Source organism: Carassius gibelio, chromosome B22 (genome assembly GCF_023724105.1).
Source record: "Carassius gibelio isolate Cgi1373 ecotype wild population from Czech Republic chromosome B22, carGib1.2-hapl.c, whole genome shotgun sequence".
Classification (NCBI taxonomy): domain Eukaryota; kingdom Metazoa; phylum Chordata; class Actinopteri; order Cypriniformes; family Cyprinidae; genus Carassius; species Carassius gibelio.
The window spans coordinates 10244907-10264936 of NC_068417.1; the positions used below are offsets into that span (position 1 = coordinate 10244907).

Consider the following 20030-nt stretch of genomic DNA (forward strand, 5'->3'; position numbering starts at 1 on the left):
TACTACCTTTCTGGGATGCTATCTTTGCAGGGAAAGCTCTTAGATTTGATAAAAAATATCTTAATTTTTGTTCGGAAGATGAACAAAAGTCTTACAGGCTTGAAACGACAAGAGGGTGCGTAATTAATGACATAATTTACATTTTTGGGTGAACTGTCCTGTTCAATTGTGAGTAGCTTTTCTTCGAATCTACAGTTTTACCGTATCGTCTCTGAGATTGTTGAAAATATCCAGTGGAGTGGTTTAGACCACCACCAGGGGTCGAAACCAACAAAGCCAACCTGGTTTGGAAAAGCTGACGATCTCTCCCTCTCTCCCCATAGGGTACGGGCCGCCCCAGGACACAGCTGGATGGCAGCTGTAGAGCATTTGGATGTGAAGTGGGTGGGTGGGTGGTGCGGCTGTGGTGGGGAGGGTTCCTGGCATCGTGATTTGGTGGATAAACAGAAATGAAAATCACATTGCCAGGGATTTCCACTCCTGCACAGTTCTTCAGGTGTCCCACACCTACAAAGCCTCCCGCTGGTACGTATCCAGCTCCCGATCGGCTGTATTTTGGAGATCCTGTAAGAAGCACCGAGATTTGTCTGAATTAGTCTGTCAGGGCACTTGTGTGTATGTAGCTTATAGTCAACACGGACTGTGTTTACTTTATTAATGTGCATTCCTGCTTTTATTGTGCTGGTTTTATCATTCATCAGAATGTACTTGCTCCACCTAGGAAATGATTTTACTTTAATAAGTCAAGCATGACTATTACTAATGCTCATCCTTGGGGTTATGGATTTAAGAAAACCCCTAACCGTGAGAATTAAACTTTGGTTGCTTGCTTTTCTAAGAAGCTGGACTTGTTTTTGGCCGGTGGTTGATGAAATGTGCAAAAACATCCCAGGAGGAACCGTGCAGAACCAAAATAGAGCCCTTTCCACATTTACCAATGAACAATCATCATAGCAATCACATAGCAATGTGTTAAATCCACTTAAAACACAGCAACACCCTGGCAATCACCAAAACCATTATATTGGATTGTATTAGTGAGTTTTACCTTAACAAACGGCACTCACATGTTCTTCCGAAAATGTAAAAATCTTTTTATTAACAGACTGCTTGGTACAGGATATTGAGATTCAGTTTTTGTTTATGTAACCTTAATGCGAGTGCAACTGCTTGGTGTGTTTTTCAGACTCAATAATACAAACAGTGACTCATCGCTTTGGAAATATCATGTTTCCTCAGGAATGACAGATAATGGCTTACTGGAATATCGGCGAAGGCAAAAGGGCATCTGGCAAGTTTCAAAAAGGATGCAAACCTCATTTGACACCCACAGCGCTTAGGCCTGATATCAGACGGTATGTCAAAAATGACTGAAAAATCCTGAGCAAAAAAAAATACTCTGCAAGAGCCTTCCCTAGTGACCTAGCACTATGATCTTGATACTGTGTTTATATTTAAATATAAATATGTTTTATACTGTATATGTTTTATGTAATAATATTAGTGCTAATTTAATTTATTATTATATATATTATACCAAATATTTATATAGGACGTGCGTTCACAGATTTATCGTAATTTCACAACGGCTTCGAGTGTGGCTAAATCAGAAGATATTCTTGTATTTTTTTTAGTGCTGTCAATCGATTAAAAAAAATTAACTAATTAATCGCACAATTTTTTAAAATTAATCGCGATTAATCGTGATTAATCGCAATTAAAAGACTGAAACTTTTTGGATATGTAAATGTAAAATGTAAATAATTAATGTAAACTCAAGACAAAGAAACTATTTAAATTCAAAATATGATTGTTTACTGGAATTTTTGTTTAACTTGTAACACAGATTTTCTCATGTAAACAACATACCTGCAATAAACCATCAATATCCTCCAAATTAACTGTTGGCTTGAAAGCCATATTTATTACAGAAATAAAAACACAGGCATGTAAGTACCATTTGAATTTCAAAACAATCAATGCCAATAATAGACAAAAATGATTTCCATGTTGAATTCTAAGTGGACTGCAAAAAAATTCCAAAGTATAGTCATTGCCAGTGCTTTAAGTGGGCCGGTATGCAGTACCGCCACTTCCAAATATAGCTCTTGAGCATACCACCACCTCTCCGTGCGCCCAGAACGTGCTTGTAGCGTACCGGTACGCTCATTTGGACATCTGTTTTAATAGAGGTCTTAATATTTTACCTGCACTGCCGATTTTCAGAGCGCCCTTCACAATGCAAGCTTCCTAATTCATCCCACCCAGAGCATAAACTACATTACCCATTCACCCTTAAATAATACAAGTGAATAGCGCATGTGTCGCTTTTCCCACTGTTAAGTGTCAACAACTCAACGTGGCCGGAGAAGGTGTGTGAAACTCGTAGTGAGTTATACTAAAGCAAAATCTTGAGTATTTATTGTCTGATAAACATTAAAAACTGTCTGCGGAGGTTGAGTCGTCCTGCAGCCCCCGCTGGCTGTTCATTGGCTGCAGCATCTTTTTTCTAAGTTCTAAAAAAATACCGTAGACGGCAAGGCACAAATTTAGATATTCATTTATCTAATTAATCCATAGCCTATGCACAAAGACAATATGATCTTTTTGTCCCCTTTTTGTTTTAAAGCTTGATGAAGAGAGAGAGCGCAAGTTGCTGCAGCTGCGAGGAGGACCGTGATGCACGCGTACAGGAGTGATTGACAGTTCGCGGCACTGTGTACAAAAAATACTCCGCTACACAATTATTTCGTTTATTTTCGTTTAAGCTTATTAACGTTAGCGTTACAGAAAGGTCTGATTTACGCACTGTTACAGTCATTGTTTTTTTTGTTTTTTAAACAATGACATTTGAGTTCATGATTTTAATGTTGCTGTTTCTTGTGGCAGACTGAATGAAGAATAATGTTTCTTGTGGCAGACTGAAGAGTAATCCGGCAGAGTTTTATACTGAAACTTTCCGTCTAAAAGTCCTTCCTTGGTCTTATCCATATTTCTTTGCACGTTGAACACACATAGGCCACAACTGGAAATAAAAAAAACTGCAACCGCGTTAATTGCGTTATTTTTTTTTAACGCGTTAAATATTTCAAATTAATCGAATGCGTTAACGCGCTAATTTTGACAGCACTAATTTTTTTCATTCAAAGCCCATTGTTAAATGCATAGTTCACCCAAATATTTTGTCATTAATTACTCACCTTCATGACTTTCCGAAGCCATAAGACCTTCGTTCATCTTCAGAACACAAATGAATATATTTCTGATGAAACCGAGAGCTTTCTGACCCTCCACTGAGAGCAATGCAACTGAAATGTTTCCAGGCCCAGAAAAGCAGTAAGGACATCGTTAAAATAGTCCATGTGACATCAATGGTTCAACCATAATTTTACTAAGCTATGACAATTCTTTTTAGGTGCAAAGAAAACAGAAATAACAACTTTGTTCAACAATTTTATTGAGAGTACACAATCTTAAGTTGTGTTCCAAATATTTTTGGGTGAACTATGCCTTTAAGAATTATTAGTGTTAAAATTGCAGTGATATATAACACTGAATATAGTGTAGGCATAATAGGTATAAACACACAATCCATCTTGTTCCTAGCTAAAACCCCTCGTTTGTCGCACCCTTTCCATCTCGAGTTCGTCCAGAAGGTCATCGCTTGCTAAAGGCGCAGAGCTTAGCTAATTGGTGAGCATTGATCCCTTAAGAATACTGTTCACAGTGGCTAAGTTCAGTGCCTGAAGTGAACTGAATGACGATATGTGTACCTTGAAGTCCGCCTGTCCCATTGTGGACGGGTGATGTCCACCCACTTTTTCTGACATCAAAGTGAGGAAGGGCAGAAACTTGGTGTAATTACGGGTGGGGTGCCAGATAATGTGAACCTACTTAGGATATGTACACAAGAGAGGGAAAATTAAGCTCTTAGACTTAGTTAACATCAGCTACAGTAGCATAACATCTGAGAACCATTAGCCGGAGCAGATGATGTAAATGTGTCGGCTTTCATTTTATAGCTCAGGTACGAATCACTTTGTCGAACACAATGGAAGTGCTGACACACAAGTTTCAAGTCCATTTAGACCAGTTATTTTGTGTTAGCAAGTTGTTTACACAATCATTTGAAAGCCGCAAGGTGTGGATATTCCAAGAATCATTATCTACCATGAATCATTATCCGTCACTTTGATGGACTGAGTTGAACATGTTCTGTCATGCTCTATTTTTAGCATTGACGATAATTTAGACCTATGTCAGCATGATTGTCTAAAAAGTCTTTAAAGGCATGGAGTTGACAAAAATAGTGAAAGTCGTTACAGATTTGCATTAAACCACACAATTAGAAAGTAGAATGCAAATTCTATCAAGTGGGAAATCCCACCAAAGAATGTGTTTGTTTAGTTTGTTTAAGTGTCCATTTGTTCATTAGTTTTATGTTTTATGAATTTGTTCCTAAAAATTTTGTTTTAAAAAAGTAAAAGTGGTTAGTTATTACATCTATAATAATAATAATACTAAAACTTAGCATTAATGCGACTGGGAATGTTGGAAAGACAATAGGCAATAAGGAAGTGGGTAGAATGATCCTTAATGTGAATCTATGAGTATCATTTGCATGTTTTATAATGTGTGAATTATAAAATGCACAAAATGTTCCTTAAATAAATATATTATTTCAAATGTATTAAGCACAGTTAATTTTCAATAGAGACACAATGTGAACAAGAGCATCAACGAAAACAAATATAACTGTTATGTATTATCACAAAGCAGTTAAAATGTTACTAATTTATTCATATAATAGTAGTACTACATATTGTTCCTATTTATCTTAACGTTATTATTATTATTATTTTTTTATATAAAAAGTTTGTAAACATACTCTTCCGTTGGCATCATAGATTGTTTAAAAACATAGACTTTGTGTCCGTCCCTAGATTTCTGAAGAGCATTTTTGAAGCTCAAAGTGGGCGGAGCAGGCCATCGCCATCTTGACAGCACGTCACTGTGCGTCACTCCCGGATAATCAAAGAAGAGGTGGGAGCTGGTTGCTGAATCCACACCCACCTAGGTCGAAGGCAGTTACAGCAGCGGCAATCCACCTGTCACTCAAGTGGCCACGCCCTTAATTATGCAGAATTTTAAGGCTTACTATAATTTAAATGGATGCGTTATAAATAAATAAAAAAACACCCCCTCATAGGTTAGCTATATAGTTGGGTATTTTTAACATGGGGACTCCCTTTTGGAGCCAGCCTCTAGTGGCAAGTCGATGAATTGCAGTTTTAGTCACTTCTGTGTTGGTTTCATGAGAGAGAGATTGGTAGGTTGCCACTTGGTTGGCATACGTTTTAAAATTTTCAGATCATTTTGTACCTTTTTGAAATTAAGGGTTAAATCCAAGTGTGTTTTATACAGTATTTTGTCTAAATGACGGAAAATTGTAAGAAATAAAGTTTTCAACTTAGCAAAGTTTTAGAGGCAGAGACATCCAATGTCTATTGTAAAAAGAGCTGCCATGTGTTTAAGAACAGCTTTGGCAAATTCACATGACCAACTTGAATCCATTGCGAAATCTGCATGGGCAAATATTTCTAAATACTAAAGTGACTGAATTTCGCCATTGAAAATTTGTTGAACAACCGCACCTAAACTTAAAACATGTTTGAGAACATGATGGATTGTCGTTGTAGATGTTTGCTCTTGCCAGCTGCGGTAACTTATGGCTTCCCTGAAATGTGATGTCGTAACCAACCTTTATTTTTCCAGACAAATCCTCTCAGATTATTTGAAGAATTGCGATGGTGTGGTGTTGACAAAACAATAAAGGGCTGTGCCCTCTTGTGCCTGCTAAACTGGTATCAGTTTCTTGAATAAATGCTGGCTCAGTTCAGCAGGAACAGGAGTGAAGCCCACTGCTGCACTCTCCTCCAATCAGAATGCAGCATGCGTCAGTATCCTCCAATCAGCACGCAGTGTCCTCTACTCTCATCCAGTTAGCATGAAGTGTGCTTCACTTTTTCCCGGTTACATAAACATCTGTCATCACTGAATATAAAACATGTTTTCAAGCGAACCAACCTCGATGAAATATGAATGGTTAACCAATTTTTTGCATACTTATTAAAGCCATATCCATATTTTTAGCACTGCATGTTGTTCTCAGCACACGCATGCCATGGGAATGCACGATATTGGAATCTGAAGATGTATGTTCAGCTGGCTTTACCTCATGTTCGGCGTGCATGAGAAACACTAGCAGTGTCTCTGCGTGTTAAAGATAGTTCGAATGAATCATGGTGGGAGACTTATTTTAGGTGGCGGCGTCATATTCATTTACGCATAAAAAATTGAAGACTTCAGGTAGATCATAAATCTAATTCAGACTGTTAACTTTCTGAAGCTAACTTTGGCTTTTCCTTTTCTGTATCTTACCAGAACCATTAGAGGAAAGATTACAACTGGACAAATTTTAAGTTAATTAATCGGATATCATTTAGATTTACATACATAAATAGAAAATAGCATTTTCATAGTTCTCTTTGTCTAATATGTACCAAAATTCAAAAGGTTCAAGTGTAAAGTAGATTGGAAATGTGTGTGGTTTTGGTAAAATACTAATGGCATTAGTATGTCATTGCTAAGGTTTATGGCACATTTTATAATGTATTATGTGTTAAAAAAATTAATCAAAAACTACTTAGTCCAAAATATATAAAATACTACTCAAAATGCTGCATAATTGGACTGTGTCTCGTTCATTGATCTGTTATCTCTGAAGGACAGTTTCTGAGAGACATACTGCAGATCTCTTGGCCTTACTTGAACCGTTCTCCTCGGTCTGCAGCATTGACAGCTACTTGGAAAGATTTGTGCTGCTCAGAAACAATTATAGGTCATAAATGCATCAGCGGGAAGGAGCTGCAGGGATAAAAGCGAAAAGCCTCTTATTTTAGTTTCACAGCGATTTCAGAGTCCTTTTATCATGCGCTCAGAGACTGACCAGATTTCGTGACGTGGCCTCCTTAAGTTGTTTGATATTGTTTTTTTTTTGGTTCCCTGCGCCACCGTGTAGTCAGTGTGTTCGCGGTCCAGACCAGAGCTGTGCACTTTATAATTGATTTAACTTGAACAAGACCAGCTGTGCAATAAAGGAGCAAAGCTGCATTGAGAAACCCGCGGCGCTGTGTCCGTAGATCCTCCTGGATCACGATTCGGCGTGAAAAGAAAAGGATTTCACATGTGTGCTGAAAGTATAACTTTTCCACATATTTATAAAAATACATTTATGGACATGTTGACACCACATGAATGCCTGTGAGGTCCATTTGCGACGGACGAACAGTCGTCCAATCAGCATGCAGCATGTTTTCCTCTCCTCCAATCAGCATGCAGACATTACTTAGGCTCGTTTTCTCAGGCAACGACTGGGTTAATTTTATCTTCGACGATCTGGCAAGCATTTCTCAAGTTAAATCATGTAGCAACTGAATAACGATAAACACATGCTTAATTTCTTGTCCTAAATGGAAGAATCCTGTTTATGGTGCCTAGAGCCAAATTTATATCACACAGTGAAATGATATGCAAATCACCCTAATAAGCAGGGAACACGTTTATCTGATCTGTTCGTTGTATCTGATTGATGGAGATGTTTTTTCCAAAGATGCCAAAACAACACGATTATCTTAATTAAATAAGACACTAGACAATGAGAACGTTGTGGCTGTCTTGATTTCTCCTCTGAATTGTCGATTAACTGAAATGTTGAATTCATTTGCATGGACTGCATAATGGTTTGAACTGCTGTCAAGCTAACCAGCTACAAATGTGCAGAAACCGCCGAACTACCTTCATCCGAGGACCCACCGAGAACTTCCTCATTATCTGTCTGGAGAACACCTGGAGGCTACGCGGTGTAATCACGCAGGGCGGGACGCTCTGTCTGCACGCAACCGCGGTTAACCCTTTCCTGCCCTCTGTATTGAGAAGAACATATATCCACGGTTCCTTAATGACAACACGCTTTCGTAAACTAAACTGAATCATCTCAGGAAGGTGTTTTCCGGTGCGTGGTGGCTCTCTGTCTTAAGGCAAGTTCACACCACGAATGATTAATGACACCGCATCAACGGACAATAACGTTCTGTTTATATAAGCGCGTGCTGTTGTTATGACAGCTGCAGATTTAAATTTCCGCGCTCTTTAATGTTGGGTGGATTCTGATTGGCTGTTAATATTTTATTGTTCTGCTGGGGTTACATTAAAAATTTAACTACTATAAATAAGGTATGAGCCTATAGTTTTGCATTTGGCAGACAGAGAAAGCAAGAACTGTTAAAAGGTGAACCTTGAATGCAGTGCAAGTCGCTTTGGATAAAAATAAATGTAAATTTAGTGTAAATTGAGACCCTGGATCACAAAACCAGTCATAATGGTAAATTTTTTGAAATTTAGATTTATAGATCATCTGAAAGCTGAATAAACACGCTTTCAATTGATGTATGTTTTTTTTTTTTTTTTATGATAGGACGATATTTGGCCGAGATTGAAATAGGCTATTTGAAAATCTGGAATCTGAGGGTGCAAAAAATAACATAACACTATAATAAAAATGTAAAGTTGTCCAAATGAAGTTCCTAGCAATGCATTACACTTATCATCAATCGAGTTTCGATGCATTTACTGTAGGAAATGTGCAAAATATCTTCATGGAATATGATCTTAATGATTTTTGGCATAAAAGAAAATTAGATCATATTGACTCATACAGTATATTGTTGGCCATTGCTACAAATACACCCATGCTGCTTACGACTGGTTTTGTGACTCAGGGTCACAATAGTGTTATTATAATATTAGAATGCTTATTAAATACGCTATCTACAGTTATTGCCCTTGTTGTAATAATAGCCTCTCTTTGCCTAAAGGAAACATTTCGTTGCTTGCATCAGTTAGGATCACAAACGGACACAAGGTGTGTGCTAATCAGGGACATTATGAGTCAGTGTTTGTGTATATTTTCCACATGTCTAAGTAAATATTACAGCTAATATGCAAATGATAACAGTTCTTCAGGCAACCTTACTTGCATGTGGACATGTAGGCTACATCTTTTAAAATCATCTGTGGTGTGGCTCTATTCATTTCTTCCATTCATAATGCATTCTTCCAATAGCTGTCTGGATCATCCAGGTGGTTTTGAGAAGGGTTGTCATGTTATTTTTGGAGGGCTGTGGTTTCCCATGCACACTTTAGTGAACGCTGAGTGGATTTCAAAATGTGAATTTTTACACTAATCTAAAAGTATTACTTCTTAGTTGTGTCATGTAAAGCTTAACCTGAAACTTGGAATCTTTTGACGAGAGAATATTATTATTTTGTGTATTTTTGCGTAATATTGTATGCATTATTCATCAGAATTTGATGTGTTTGAAATGAAAAGACCTAATGCCCTTTGAAGTACTGAAGCATTGAAGAAGTCTGCATGTTGTTGTCTCCCTCTTCTGTTCAATGAATGTTGCTGACTCAGAATCCTCAAGAAACCTCACACATTATCATTATGAATCAATGTTTTCTTTATTTCCTTTACAAACTTTTGACAAAGTATACACATAAAATATTTCCCTGAAAACCGTTTCAAAAGTGCATGTTTAAAATATAAAAAATCCCTTTATGTAGAATAAGAAAATATATATTTTTTAAATTATAATGTTAATATTGTACATTCTCGTTGAAAACAACAGAAGGCAGTTGGCATTTGAGAATTTTACAGTTCTGATTGCTTTCCTTTGCATTCGGCTCACATGTTTACAGAAATGCATTCAAGTTATGTTTTTTTTTATTTGGTTTTAAATTTTTTTGTTGCACAGCTGCTCACTTTTACAGTCCTTTCTGCATTTGTCCATCAAGCATTGAAACTCGCATCTGCTGACTTCTGATCCACAAAGAGTGAAACGTCACTGAACCCACAAAGATGGTGTGATTGAGGAGGTGCAGTTCCTGTGGCGAAGGTGAAACTCACCTGCCCATTCCAGCTCAACCGCTGGATGCAGATAAACAAGAAGTGGTTGAGCTGAGGCGTGGTTTCTTGTAATTCTTGTGTTCGGGCTGAGGGCTGGTGCTCAGGTTTCGCACCTTGCTGAAGCTGTTGCGCAGACTGCTACGTCGACTCCCGGAGGTGCTGGAAGTCTCCTTGGACATGAAAGTCTTGGGATCGCACAGTCCCGCCTTCAGACAGCAGCAGCAGAGGAGCTTCGCAATGGCTTTGCGCAGCTCCAGGCTGCCAAATGAGTAAATTAGGGGGTTCATGGCCGAGTTGATCACAGCCATGGCGATAACCCATTCGGGATTGAAGAGCGTGCTGCAATTACGAGAGTAGCAGAAGAAGTCCACCAACAGGAGGATGAACAAAGGACCCCAGCACACCATGAAGACTCCAACGATGGAGATGACGGCCTTCAGGAGGCGCAGCGAACGCTTGCTGTTGCGTACAGATATGGTATCAGTGCTACTTCGGACGTGACAGTAGATGGAAAAATAGAGAGCGCCGATTGTGAGCAGGATTATGAAGAAGATGACCAGGGCGAACAAGATGTAGCTCTTGGAGTAGAGCGGCAGCAGCGTGGAGCAACTTCTTAGATCGCAAACGCAGTTCCAACCCATCAACGGAAGGAATCCGATTATGAGCGCTGTTACCCAGCAGAGCAACACCATTATGTAGATACGGTAAGTCTTTGTGGCAGTTTTCCGCTGGACGGGCTTCATCATAGTGGCGTAGCGCTCCACTGCGATCAACAGCAGGCTGAATATGGATGCCGCCAAGGCAACAAACAAAAGCCCTTCGCGGAATAACCACAGAACTGGGCTTAGCTTGAAGGTGTGGTCACCAGACATGCAGATGTTGACCACATAGGCGGATCCAGTCAGCAAGTCACTCAGCGCGATGTTGGCGATGCAGATGAATATCCAGCGGTGGCGCAGACGGATGCCGAACAGCACGGCCAGCAACACCATGAGGTTCTCCAGGATGATGAAGATGCTGATGCACAGGAACAGGATGGTGATGGCGCTCATGCCCTTCTTTGAGGGCTTGCGGTGTTGAAGGCGTCCGGTGTAGTTGTAATGCTCCAGGATGAGACTGCTGCTGGTGCTGTTGTTGATGTCGAGACAGGAAGAGGTGGAGCTGAAAGAACGCAGGACCTCCATGGTTTGAGAAGCTGGAACGTGGAGTTGAATCTCACTGGGGTTGTTTCAGTCTTCAATGCAATCCGACTCCAGGCAATCAGACTCCGGCTTCTCAGGAATATCCGTGCCCTCTTTCTGAGTGACCTGATTGGAAAACAGATGATATGACAAAGTCAGTTAATTATTGCTGGGTTCTGAACTGCATCAAAATCGAAGATTTAAAATTTGCCAAACATTCTTAAAATAAAGGTTCCAAAAAGGAGTTTTCCCAACAAAGTCGTAGAAGAACCATTTTGGGACCCCAAAGAAACTTTTAGTGACAATTCTTAAAAAACATATTCTAAAGAACCCATTTTCCACTTTAAAGACAATGGAAAGATTCAATGAATGTTGAAGGCTCTTCAATGAAACCATCAATGCCAATAAAGAAGCGATGCAATAAACCAATAAATAACCTATTTTTAGGTGTTTATGCCAAATGAGGGTCGTCATGTTTGTTAAAGTCATCGTCCCAAAGGTGATGGAGGTTAAACGTTCATTTTCACTAAGCTACCCTGCTATCATGTGGTTGTAAAAAACAATCTTGGTTTAAAATTGATTTCACATCACAGGGAACGTCCCGCTGGCACTAAGTGTCTTGCTTAAGTGCACATTGGTGTAATTTCAGTAGTTTGTGGAGCCCATTTCGGTTACCAGATTTACCACTAGATTACACATCACTGCCTACAATACACAGAATATCGACAAGAATAGTAAAGAATTATTCAAATATCCTATATTTATATATAAACAAAAAAAAACATAATATAATATATAAAAACAATATTTTAAAAGTGAACGCATCATATTTGTGACCTAATTTAATCTCTACATGTGTAAAGTACATTTAAATATCTCTAGTTTCACTACTGCACTTGTGGTTAAGAGGGTGCATGTGGCATATTTAAAGAGCCAACACGTGACCACCCAAAACATAGTAAATGCAATAAATCAATCAATTAATGAATAAATAAATAACAAAAAATCTTTTAAATAAAAATACACACATATAGGTTAATTTTAAACGTTCTTATTTAAGCTAAATAATAATTTAAAAAAAAGTTTTTTTTCAAATTACTACTAAATAGTTCATAATAAACTGAATAAATATATATATTAAAAAAAAATTAAAGCATTTCATTACATTTTTTTTTCAAATAAAAACCAATGACATTTTGCTGGTGGGTCTGAACTCACCTCTTATTTGTGATGCTGGTGTAACTGGTATTGAGCCATGCTCTGATGCAGAAAGCTCGAGCGCTGGCTCACTGAACGATTATATATGCTGCAGTAACAAGGAAGGAAGCCTTCTTGCAGATATTCGACACACCCAATGGAGAAAGCAAAAATTCTCAGTTTCTACACTTTCTAAAATGCACAATTGTGACATCTTCCCAGAAATCATGGATTGCCATGAGAAACATCTTGTTGCATTGCATGCATTTAGATGTGGTAATGAATTGAGTACATTTAGGGAAAGTTCTGGCACCTGTATGCTGTTTGCAAAAACATGCAGTGAATTATAATGAAAATAAACTTAATTGACATACAACACTTTAAAAAGAAAACATAAAATACAAACTATATTTAATGCATGTAAATAAAATTGTAAAACTATTTAAGCTTCAATTTATTAAACAATATACAGTTTTATATGTGCAACTAATATATTTTACAATGCAATAAATGGATGATAAAGATTTAATACTACTACAGGAAGTCAACGTGCCAGTTTCCAGCCAGCATGTGTCGCAGTAGTGAAATCATTTCTCAAGACCCTTTAAATATAAGTGATGCTACAAAAAAAACAATTCTTACAACAGTTTTAAAGTTGCTATAACTGATATTTCTGAGAAGCCAGTCAGCAAACAGGAAGACCTGATGACCTAGTAAAGTGGCCTCCTCCCTTACTGTTTTCAGTTCACCTCACCCAGCTGGGTGGAAACACACACACACACACACACACACATGTGTGTTTCACTATTTAAGTGAAGACATCGCACAGACTTTCTATCACCTAACCCAACACCCAAACCTTCTTGTCACATAAACGTGCAAAACACAAAATTGAAAGAAAAACGATTTAAGCCTTTTTTTGATTAGCTAGGACCAGTAAAATGTCCTCACTAGTGCGTTGTCACATTATTTCTGTATATAAGTAGTTAAACAACTAGTTAAACAAGTACACACACACACACACACACACACGCTCATCTGCATTTCTGTTTAATATGCATTACATTTTCAATCAATGGATTTTCCCAGCATTGACAAAGAAATGCTTGGAGATCATAAATATATTGCATGTGCAATGATTCACTCAGTTGTTAGTTTCACCTGTAAATCTTATTAAGGTAGAAAGCATTCAGGTTATTTTTTGCATTCACTTGTGGGCGATCAAGGGTGAAAGCAATCCAGTTTAGTCCCTTTTTGTCTATGCATCAATTCTTCGCTCTCATCCAAAAATGGTTTAAAATAAACCCGAGTGGAATTACCAGGTTTCCTTTCCTAATTTTTGTATTGTTTTATACCATTTAAATGTTGGGGTAAGATAAAGGAGGGGGCCCTTCTGAAACTACCACATCCTGTAAGAAACAACACCCTTCACAGTTACCAACGCCCTGTTGACGCTTGTGCGCGACAAAAAAAAAAAAATTAATAAAAAAAAAAGTGTTATCAGAGAAAGTCACAATAAACCAAAACTGTCTCACTATTAAACTCGATCATGCAAGCACCAACTGAACCTGCGTGACAAATGAGTTGTTTACAGACTGCCTTACTAGAAAAATGCCTTTTATGGGTGTTTCAATCTTTGTGCATGAATCCATTCTTCAGATTTGACCTCAAAAGCAAAGTTTCCATAAAAAAACAACACATAACCATTTGGATGTACTTGAGTGAATTTACACGTGATCATAAAAATCGTTTTATTTTTAACAACACGCCTAAATGCATGAGTTCCTCCTTCGGCTGTGTTTAAAATCATCCAGGGATGCACCTCGTGACACTGATTGAAGAAACATTAATATAAGAGTTTTAATTTACATGGCATCGTTCCCGTACCTCAATTTGTTATTTTAGAGCTGTTAAATTAATATGTGCAGAATACACTAATAAAGAGCGAGTAGATGTGGAAAAGTTTCTTAAAAATGTGGGCCATTCTTTTTCACACATCTTTGAATATTTACGTTGCATGCTGCATGCACTGTGCAATTTCCTCAAGGTACCAACTCACACTGTACGAGCAGATCACATGCGATGTAAAGTCAAAGCTTGTGATTTACATGCTCTATAATCTACAAGGAAACACATGCAGTTATCATTGCTTTGCACAAAAAAAAAGGGATTCCCAGGCAAGGATATTAATGCTGCTAGTAAGATTGCACCTAAATCAATCATTTATTGGATCATCAAGAGCTTCAAGTGAAGAAGGCTCCAGGGCACCCAAGTGCAAGGACCGTCTCCTAAAGTTGATTCAGCTGCGGGATCGTATCTCCAGCAGTGCAGAGCTTGCTCAGGTCGGTGTGAGAGCATCTGTACTCACAATGAGGACAAGACTTTTGGACAACGGCCTGGTGTCAAGAAGGGCAGCAAAGAAGCCACGTCTCTCCAAGATAAAGGACAGACTGAAATTCTGCAGGAAGTAGAAGATTTGGACAGCAGAAGACTGGTGCAAAGTTAACTCATCTGTTGAAGCTCCCTTCCGACTGTTTGGAAACTCAATTGTTTGGAGAAGAAAAGGTGAAGCCTGCCATGAGTCCTGTGTCGTGCCAACAGTGAAGCATGCTGAGACCATCCATGTGTGAGGTTGCTTGTCAACCAAGGGAGTGTGGGCTCTCATAATTCTGCCCAAAAACACTGCCATGAATAAAGAATGGTTTCAAAACATCCTGCTCGAGCGACTTCTTCCAAAGATCCATGAGCAATTTGGTGATGAACCGTGCATTTTCCAGCATGATGGAGCACCATGTCACAAAAAGCAAGAGTGATGAAGAAGTGGCTCAAAGATCATTACTTTAAAATTTGGATACGCGGCCAGGCAACTCCCCGGATCTCAATCCCATAGAGAACCTGTGGTCAGCCCTCAAAAGGCGAGTGGACAAGCAGAAGCCCACAGATTGTGATCAACTCTGAGAACTAGACGTGGAAAAGCTGCACTGAGTAGCTGGTTATTTGCGCGCTGTGTTCGGTGCGCGCGCAGAGAGAGCGCCGCGTCTCACAGACAGCAACACTGAATCCAGCTCTCCTTTAAGAAGTTCTCCTCGAAGTTCCTCCTGAACGAACAAATACAAATCACAGTTTAAACAAACAGAAAGGGATGTGAAAGAGCCCACTTCAGCACCTGCAGTGTTCTGGTGTTCAGGGCTCACGCAGAGAGACGCGTCTCAAAACGCTTCAACATGTCTAATATCTTAAGTGAAAATATACATTTGAGAAAATATCAGATGTGTATTATATTGGATGCATTCAGTGGCGGATCTAAAATCATATTGATGGGGTGGCGAGAAGGGGGCTAGAGTTTTTGAGGGGTGGGAACATATGGCAGACATATACATACTGAATTTAGTCACAGTTATCACAGTTTGATGATAAATATATGTGCACACTACAAAAGGACACAGGCTGCCATTTACAAACTTAATCTCATGCAATCAATGTCTTGCATTTGAAACAGTTCATATAAGGAATAAGCGACCATACCCCATAAGCCCCACACACTCACTAATGCATACAGTATGCATCGACATGTAATTAAGAGCGTTATAAAAGATTCAGAGTTATCAATATGTCAATTTATTATAAGAAACACAAGACTTTAACAGCCAATGACATTTCCAGATGGGGAGACTCAACTGATTTTCTACAGTTTAGTGTTAGTCATCATCTAACTCAACCAGTCAAGAGCTACATTTAGACTTAGATGTTATATGAATATGGTCCCTGAAGCATAGGTTTTATTAGCTGACAATAATAATAAATAAATAAGCATTATAGGCACAAATACAAATGTACTTTTAGAAATTGTTTTTGAAAAATATGGTGTTATTGTTTTGTCAAGCTTAAATAAAAACTTCTATGAAAACTTGTGTGATATTCCTTTAAAATAATGTTTTAGTATATCTTTTTTTAAGTATATTTTACCAAGCAATTTCTTACATAATTTCTTAGTTAGACCAAACTTTTATTTTGGTGGGTTGTAACCAGAGTTTCTGTGTTTTTTTAATTAACTATTATTATAAGCTAATGTATAAGGTGTGCATTGTAGCTGACACCTAAATGAACACATTACAATTGTTTTATGACTGCAAGTCTTTCTCCTCAAATGCTATTGAGCTTCAAATTTGCGTTTGAGCCCTTGTGGAAGAGTAGCATATGATTTTCACATTATTTTAATAAATATAAAACATTTAATTCAATTGTGCATTATAGCTGACACATACATGAACAATTACAGTTGTTTTTATGACTATAAGTCATTCTCCTCAAATGCTACTGATGTTAGAAAAGTGTATACCAATATTGCATGTAACTTTAGAGACGGTCCCTAAATTTGAGACTCTCGAACGTTCAACGTCAAGCCAACTTTTTTTTCTCTCTCTTCGCTGGATTGGATTCATCCATCAATTATGAACATTCTGCCGCAAACATGAGGTGCGAGCGGTCGCTAGCGCGGATGGGAGAATGGAGGAAGTTTTTTTTTTGTTTTTTTGGAGCAACTGGGATGGTGCACACTCTGGGAGTTGGTGCCCTAGTCAGACTGAGTGAGTTCGGGAGTTCGGAGCGGGATCGCGAATCATTTGAGTCAGATCGCGAGTTCAAAGCGGGTTCGCGAATCATTTGAGTCAGTTTGGGAGTTCGCTGCGGGATCGCGAATCAATTGAGTCAGTTATGGGGATCGCGAATCATTTGAGTCAGTTTGGGAGTTCGGAGCGGGATCGCGAATCATTTGAGTCAGATCGCGAGTTCAAAGCGGGTTCGCGAATCATTTGAGTCAGTTTGGGAGTTCGCTGCGGGATCGCGAATCAATTGAGTCAGTTATGGGGATAGCGAATCATTTGAGTCAGTTTGGGAGTTCGGAGCGGGTTCGCGAATCATTTGAGTCAGTTTGGGGATCGCAAATTATTTGAATCAGTTCGGGAGTTCGGAGCGGGATCACGAATCATTTGAATCAGTTCGGGAGTTCGGAGCGGGATCACGAATCAAGACAGATTCGCGCTCGTAAATTTTCAAATTGGCTATAACCTTTAATTCGTTGCTTCCAACTGGGGTGGCAGCAGGGGTGGCAAGGCTTTCTTTTAGGGCGGAATTTGCCACCCTATGCCACCCCGGTAGATCCGCCCCTGGATGCATTCATTGTCTCTTAAAGTGACCGTGCCGAATTTAGCTGCCAGCTGCTGTAAAGGAATTGTAGCTAGATTATTAATTGTATTGCAACGTTATATTGTCCTAAAGTCTATTTCTTACTGTGTACCACTTGCATAAACACTGCATCCATAGGCAATATTATCCGTAGGGGCTGCCATCGTTGCATTAATGATGGCATTGATCCAAGAAAATGAAAGAAAGAAAATCACTCACTGCTCTTGACCGAATTACTTTGAAGTAATTAATGATTAATGCACAGTCAAACCAGCAATTATTTAGACACCAGATATATATATATATATATATATATATATATATATATATATATATATATATATATATATATATATATATACATATATAATTTTTTGTTTTGTTTTTTCTATTAGGTGCAGGACAGTATAATTCATTTATGTAAGTGAGGACAGCAAAATAAAGCGAACTGTGACATATTAGAACGGAAAAAAATCTTCATACAGTGGACTACTAGTGAAATTGATAGAAACAAAACCAAACAAAAACACCTTGGGGCCAAACCATATTCAGACACTTTGACCTCACCATGTTTTGTTTACATGTTTTTTTTTCCCCGAATTGCTAACGCAACCTTTTCACACCACAGACTGAACTTAATTAAGCATTGCTTGGAAATTAGTCAACAAAGTATTAATAGTTGTGTAAATATAGTCATACTAAAAGTTGTCTGAAGTTTGGGTTGATTGTAATCCTTTCCATACCTTTCCATAAAACTAATCTGACTTTATCAAGACGAATTTGTTCTGACACAGTTTAACTCTGAGTTCTTGTCACATTTTATTACCATTTTCATATAGTATATAAATTGAAATAATGTGAGAAATGTTGATCGTGTCTGAATACATTTTGGTTTGACTGTTTACAGTGAAGACAGTGCAAGTGCTATTTTACATTTAATTATTCGGTTTCTATACCTGGACACCTACAAACATAAAAAATAAAATAGAAAAAGTCCAAGTCTGACGAGCTTGTCTTTTACACTTATTGCAAAATGATGTACAGCGGTTCACATTTCCCGTTTTTTATAACATTATTTTGTCAAAATATCTTCCTCTTTTTGTTTTCTTGCTTGCTGTATTAAAGATTAAATAGCCTAGGTAAAATTCTATTTCCGCGCATGCGCAGTGAGGGAAAAAGCGCAATCGGTTCGTAGCTCTGCCTCCAGTGTGTTAATACCCTCACGAGGGGCGACCAAAATTCTGAAATGTCAGAAATACATCCGACTGTCCGATTGCATGTTGGGAGATACTTATATCGGTTCTCGTTGTGTTCACTGCACGTATGGAAAGCGATTTTAACATTTAACCTATAAGCCGTGCTATAGTAGCTATCTATTTCATGGTACTAGATACTAGTATCTTTTACATTAAGTACTGGTGTTTATTCTTTAGGTACTAGTACTTATTCCAATAGAGACTAACAGCGTACCCTATTTATAATTATACTTAATAGATACTAGTACTTTTTAAATATTCATTTCAACCCAGTATGGTAATCGTGTGCTGAATATTAATGAGCCAGCAACAAATAGGAGAGAAAGTGGATGGATGTACTTTTTTTGAGGAAACCTCACGGAAAAGGAACAATTATTTGTACACAAGCACATAGAAAACGTATTTTTGTCAGTTTTGTAAACACTGTAATTTGTAAACATAGTAGCCTGTGTTTGTTGGTCATCGAGTGACCTCTGCTGGCAGTATTGAGATAAGACACTAATTTTATTATCTGTTATTTTCCTATTTTTCCTCCAGTATAAACAATACATTTCATTCCTGATTGTATATTAACTTATTATTATTATTTCTTTTGCATATAACACTGGTGCTACATTGAATGTTTTTGAATTAATATTATTTACAGGGTACCCTGGTGGTAAAGACACTGGATGTTTTTTTTATATTAATGTTCTGTACAGGGCACACAAAATCCAAAACTTATGGTTTTCAGACAAATATTTTAACTAAGAATGATTATGTTATTATTTTAAAATACGTTCTTAATTATTTTAGCTATTTTACCCAAATTAGGGTTTTGTGAGCATTAATGATTACTCAATTAATGCAATTATTTTTTCATACTCGTAGCCAGAGGGCGCCCTGTCCCTTATATGGACAAAGACATTCAACTTTCCTTTAAATGTAGTAGCTGAATAACATGCATTTTACTGAGGAAAAAATGATTGCGACAATATATGGTTTAATCTGTGTTCTTCAAGCCATCTCGGGTATTATTATGAGAATAAAGTATATTTAAAAAGCAATGCTAATCGACATAACCTTTGTCACTGTATATAATAACATAAGGTGTCATGATTTCTGCCTCGTTCTGATCAATAAAACCGTGTCAAATCACAAAAATATGTTATTTCAAATACTTGACTGATGTTGTGAAGTAAA

At 37.9% G+C, this 20030-nt stretch overlaps 1 protein-coding gene and 1 long non-coding RNA gene across 3 annotated transcripts; one reads left to right on the forward strand and one right to left on the reverse strand.

The window, feature by feature from the left end:
* Positions 1-232: 232 nt before the first annotated feature.
* On the forward strand, positions 233-9640 carry LOC127988130 (uncharacterized). Of its 2 annotated transcripts, none has more exons than XR_008161510.1 (3): positions 233-525; positions 1240-1355; positions 7843-9640. It is a non-coding gene; the product is annotated as an uncharacterized LOC127988130 (long non-coding RNA). The 2 variants fall into 2 exon arrangements; XR_008161509.1 differs by lacking the exon at positions 7843-9640 and adding an exon at positions 4944-7724.
* On the reverse strand, positions 9561-12576 carry LOC127988129 (sphingosine 1-phosphate receptor 4). The gene is made up of 2 exons (XM_052590685.1): positions 12430-12576; positions 9561-11337 (listed from the first exon to the last, which is right to left on the reverse strand). Exon 2 carries the CDS (start codon positions 11212-11214, stop codon positions 10045-10047), a length of 1170 nt encoding a protein of 389 aa, XP_052446645.1. The 5' UTR covers positions 11215-11337; positions 12430-12576; the 3' UTR covers positions 9561-10044.
* Between the last annotated feature and the right edge of the window lie 7454 nt (positions 12577-20030).

Excerpts from the sequence above, each read along its gene's own strand:
- LOC127988129 (XM_052590685.1), bottom strand. The coding sequence starts at position 11,214 with ATGGAGGTCCTGCGTTCTTTCAGCTCCACCTCTTCCTGTCTCGACATC.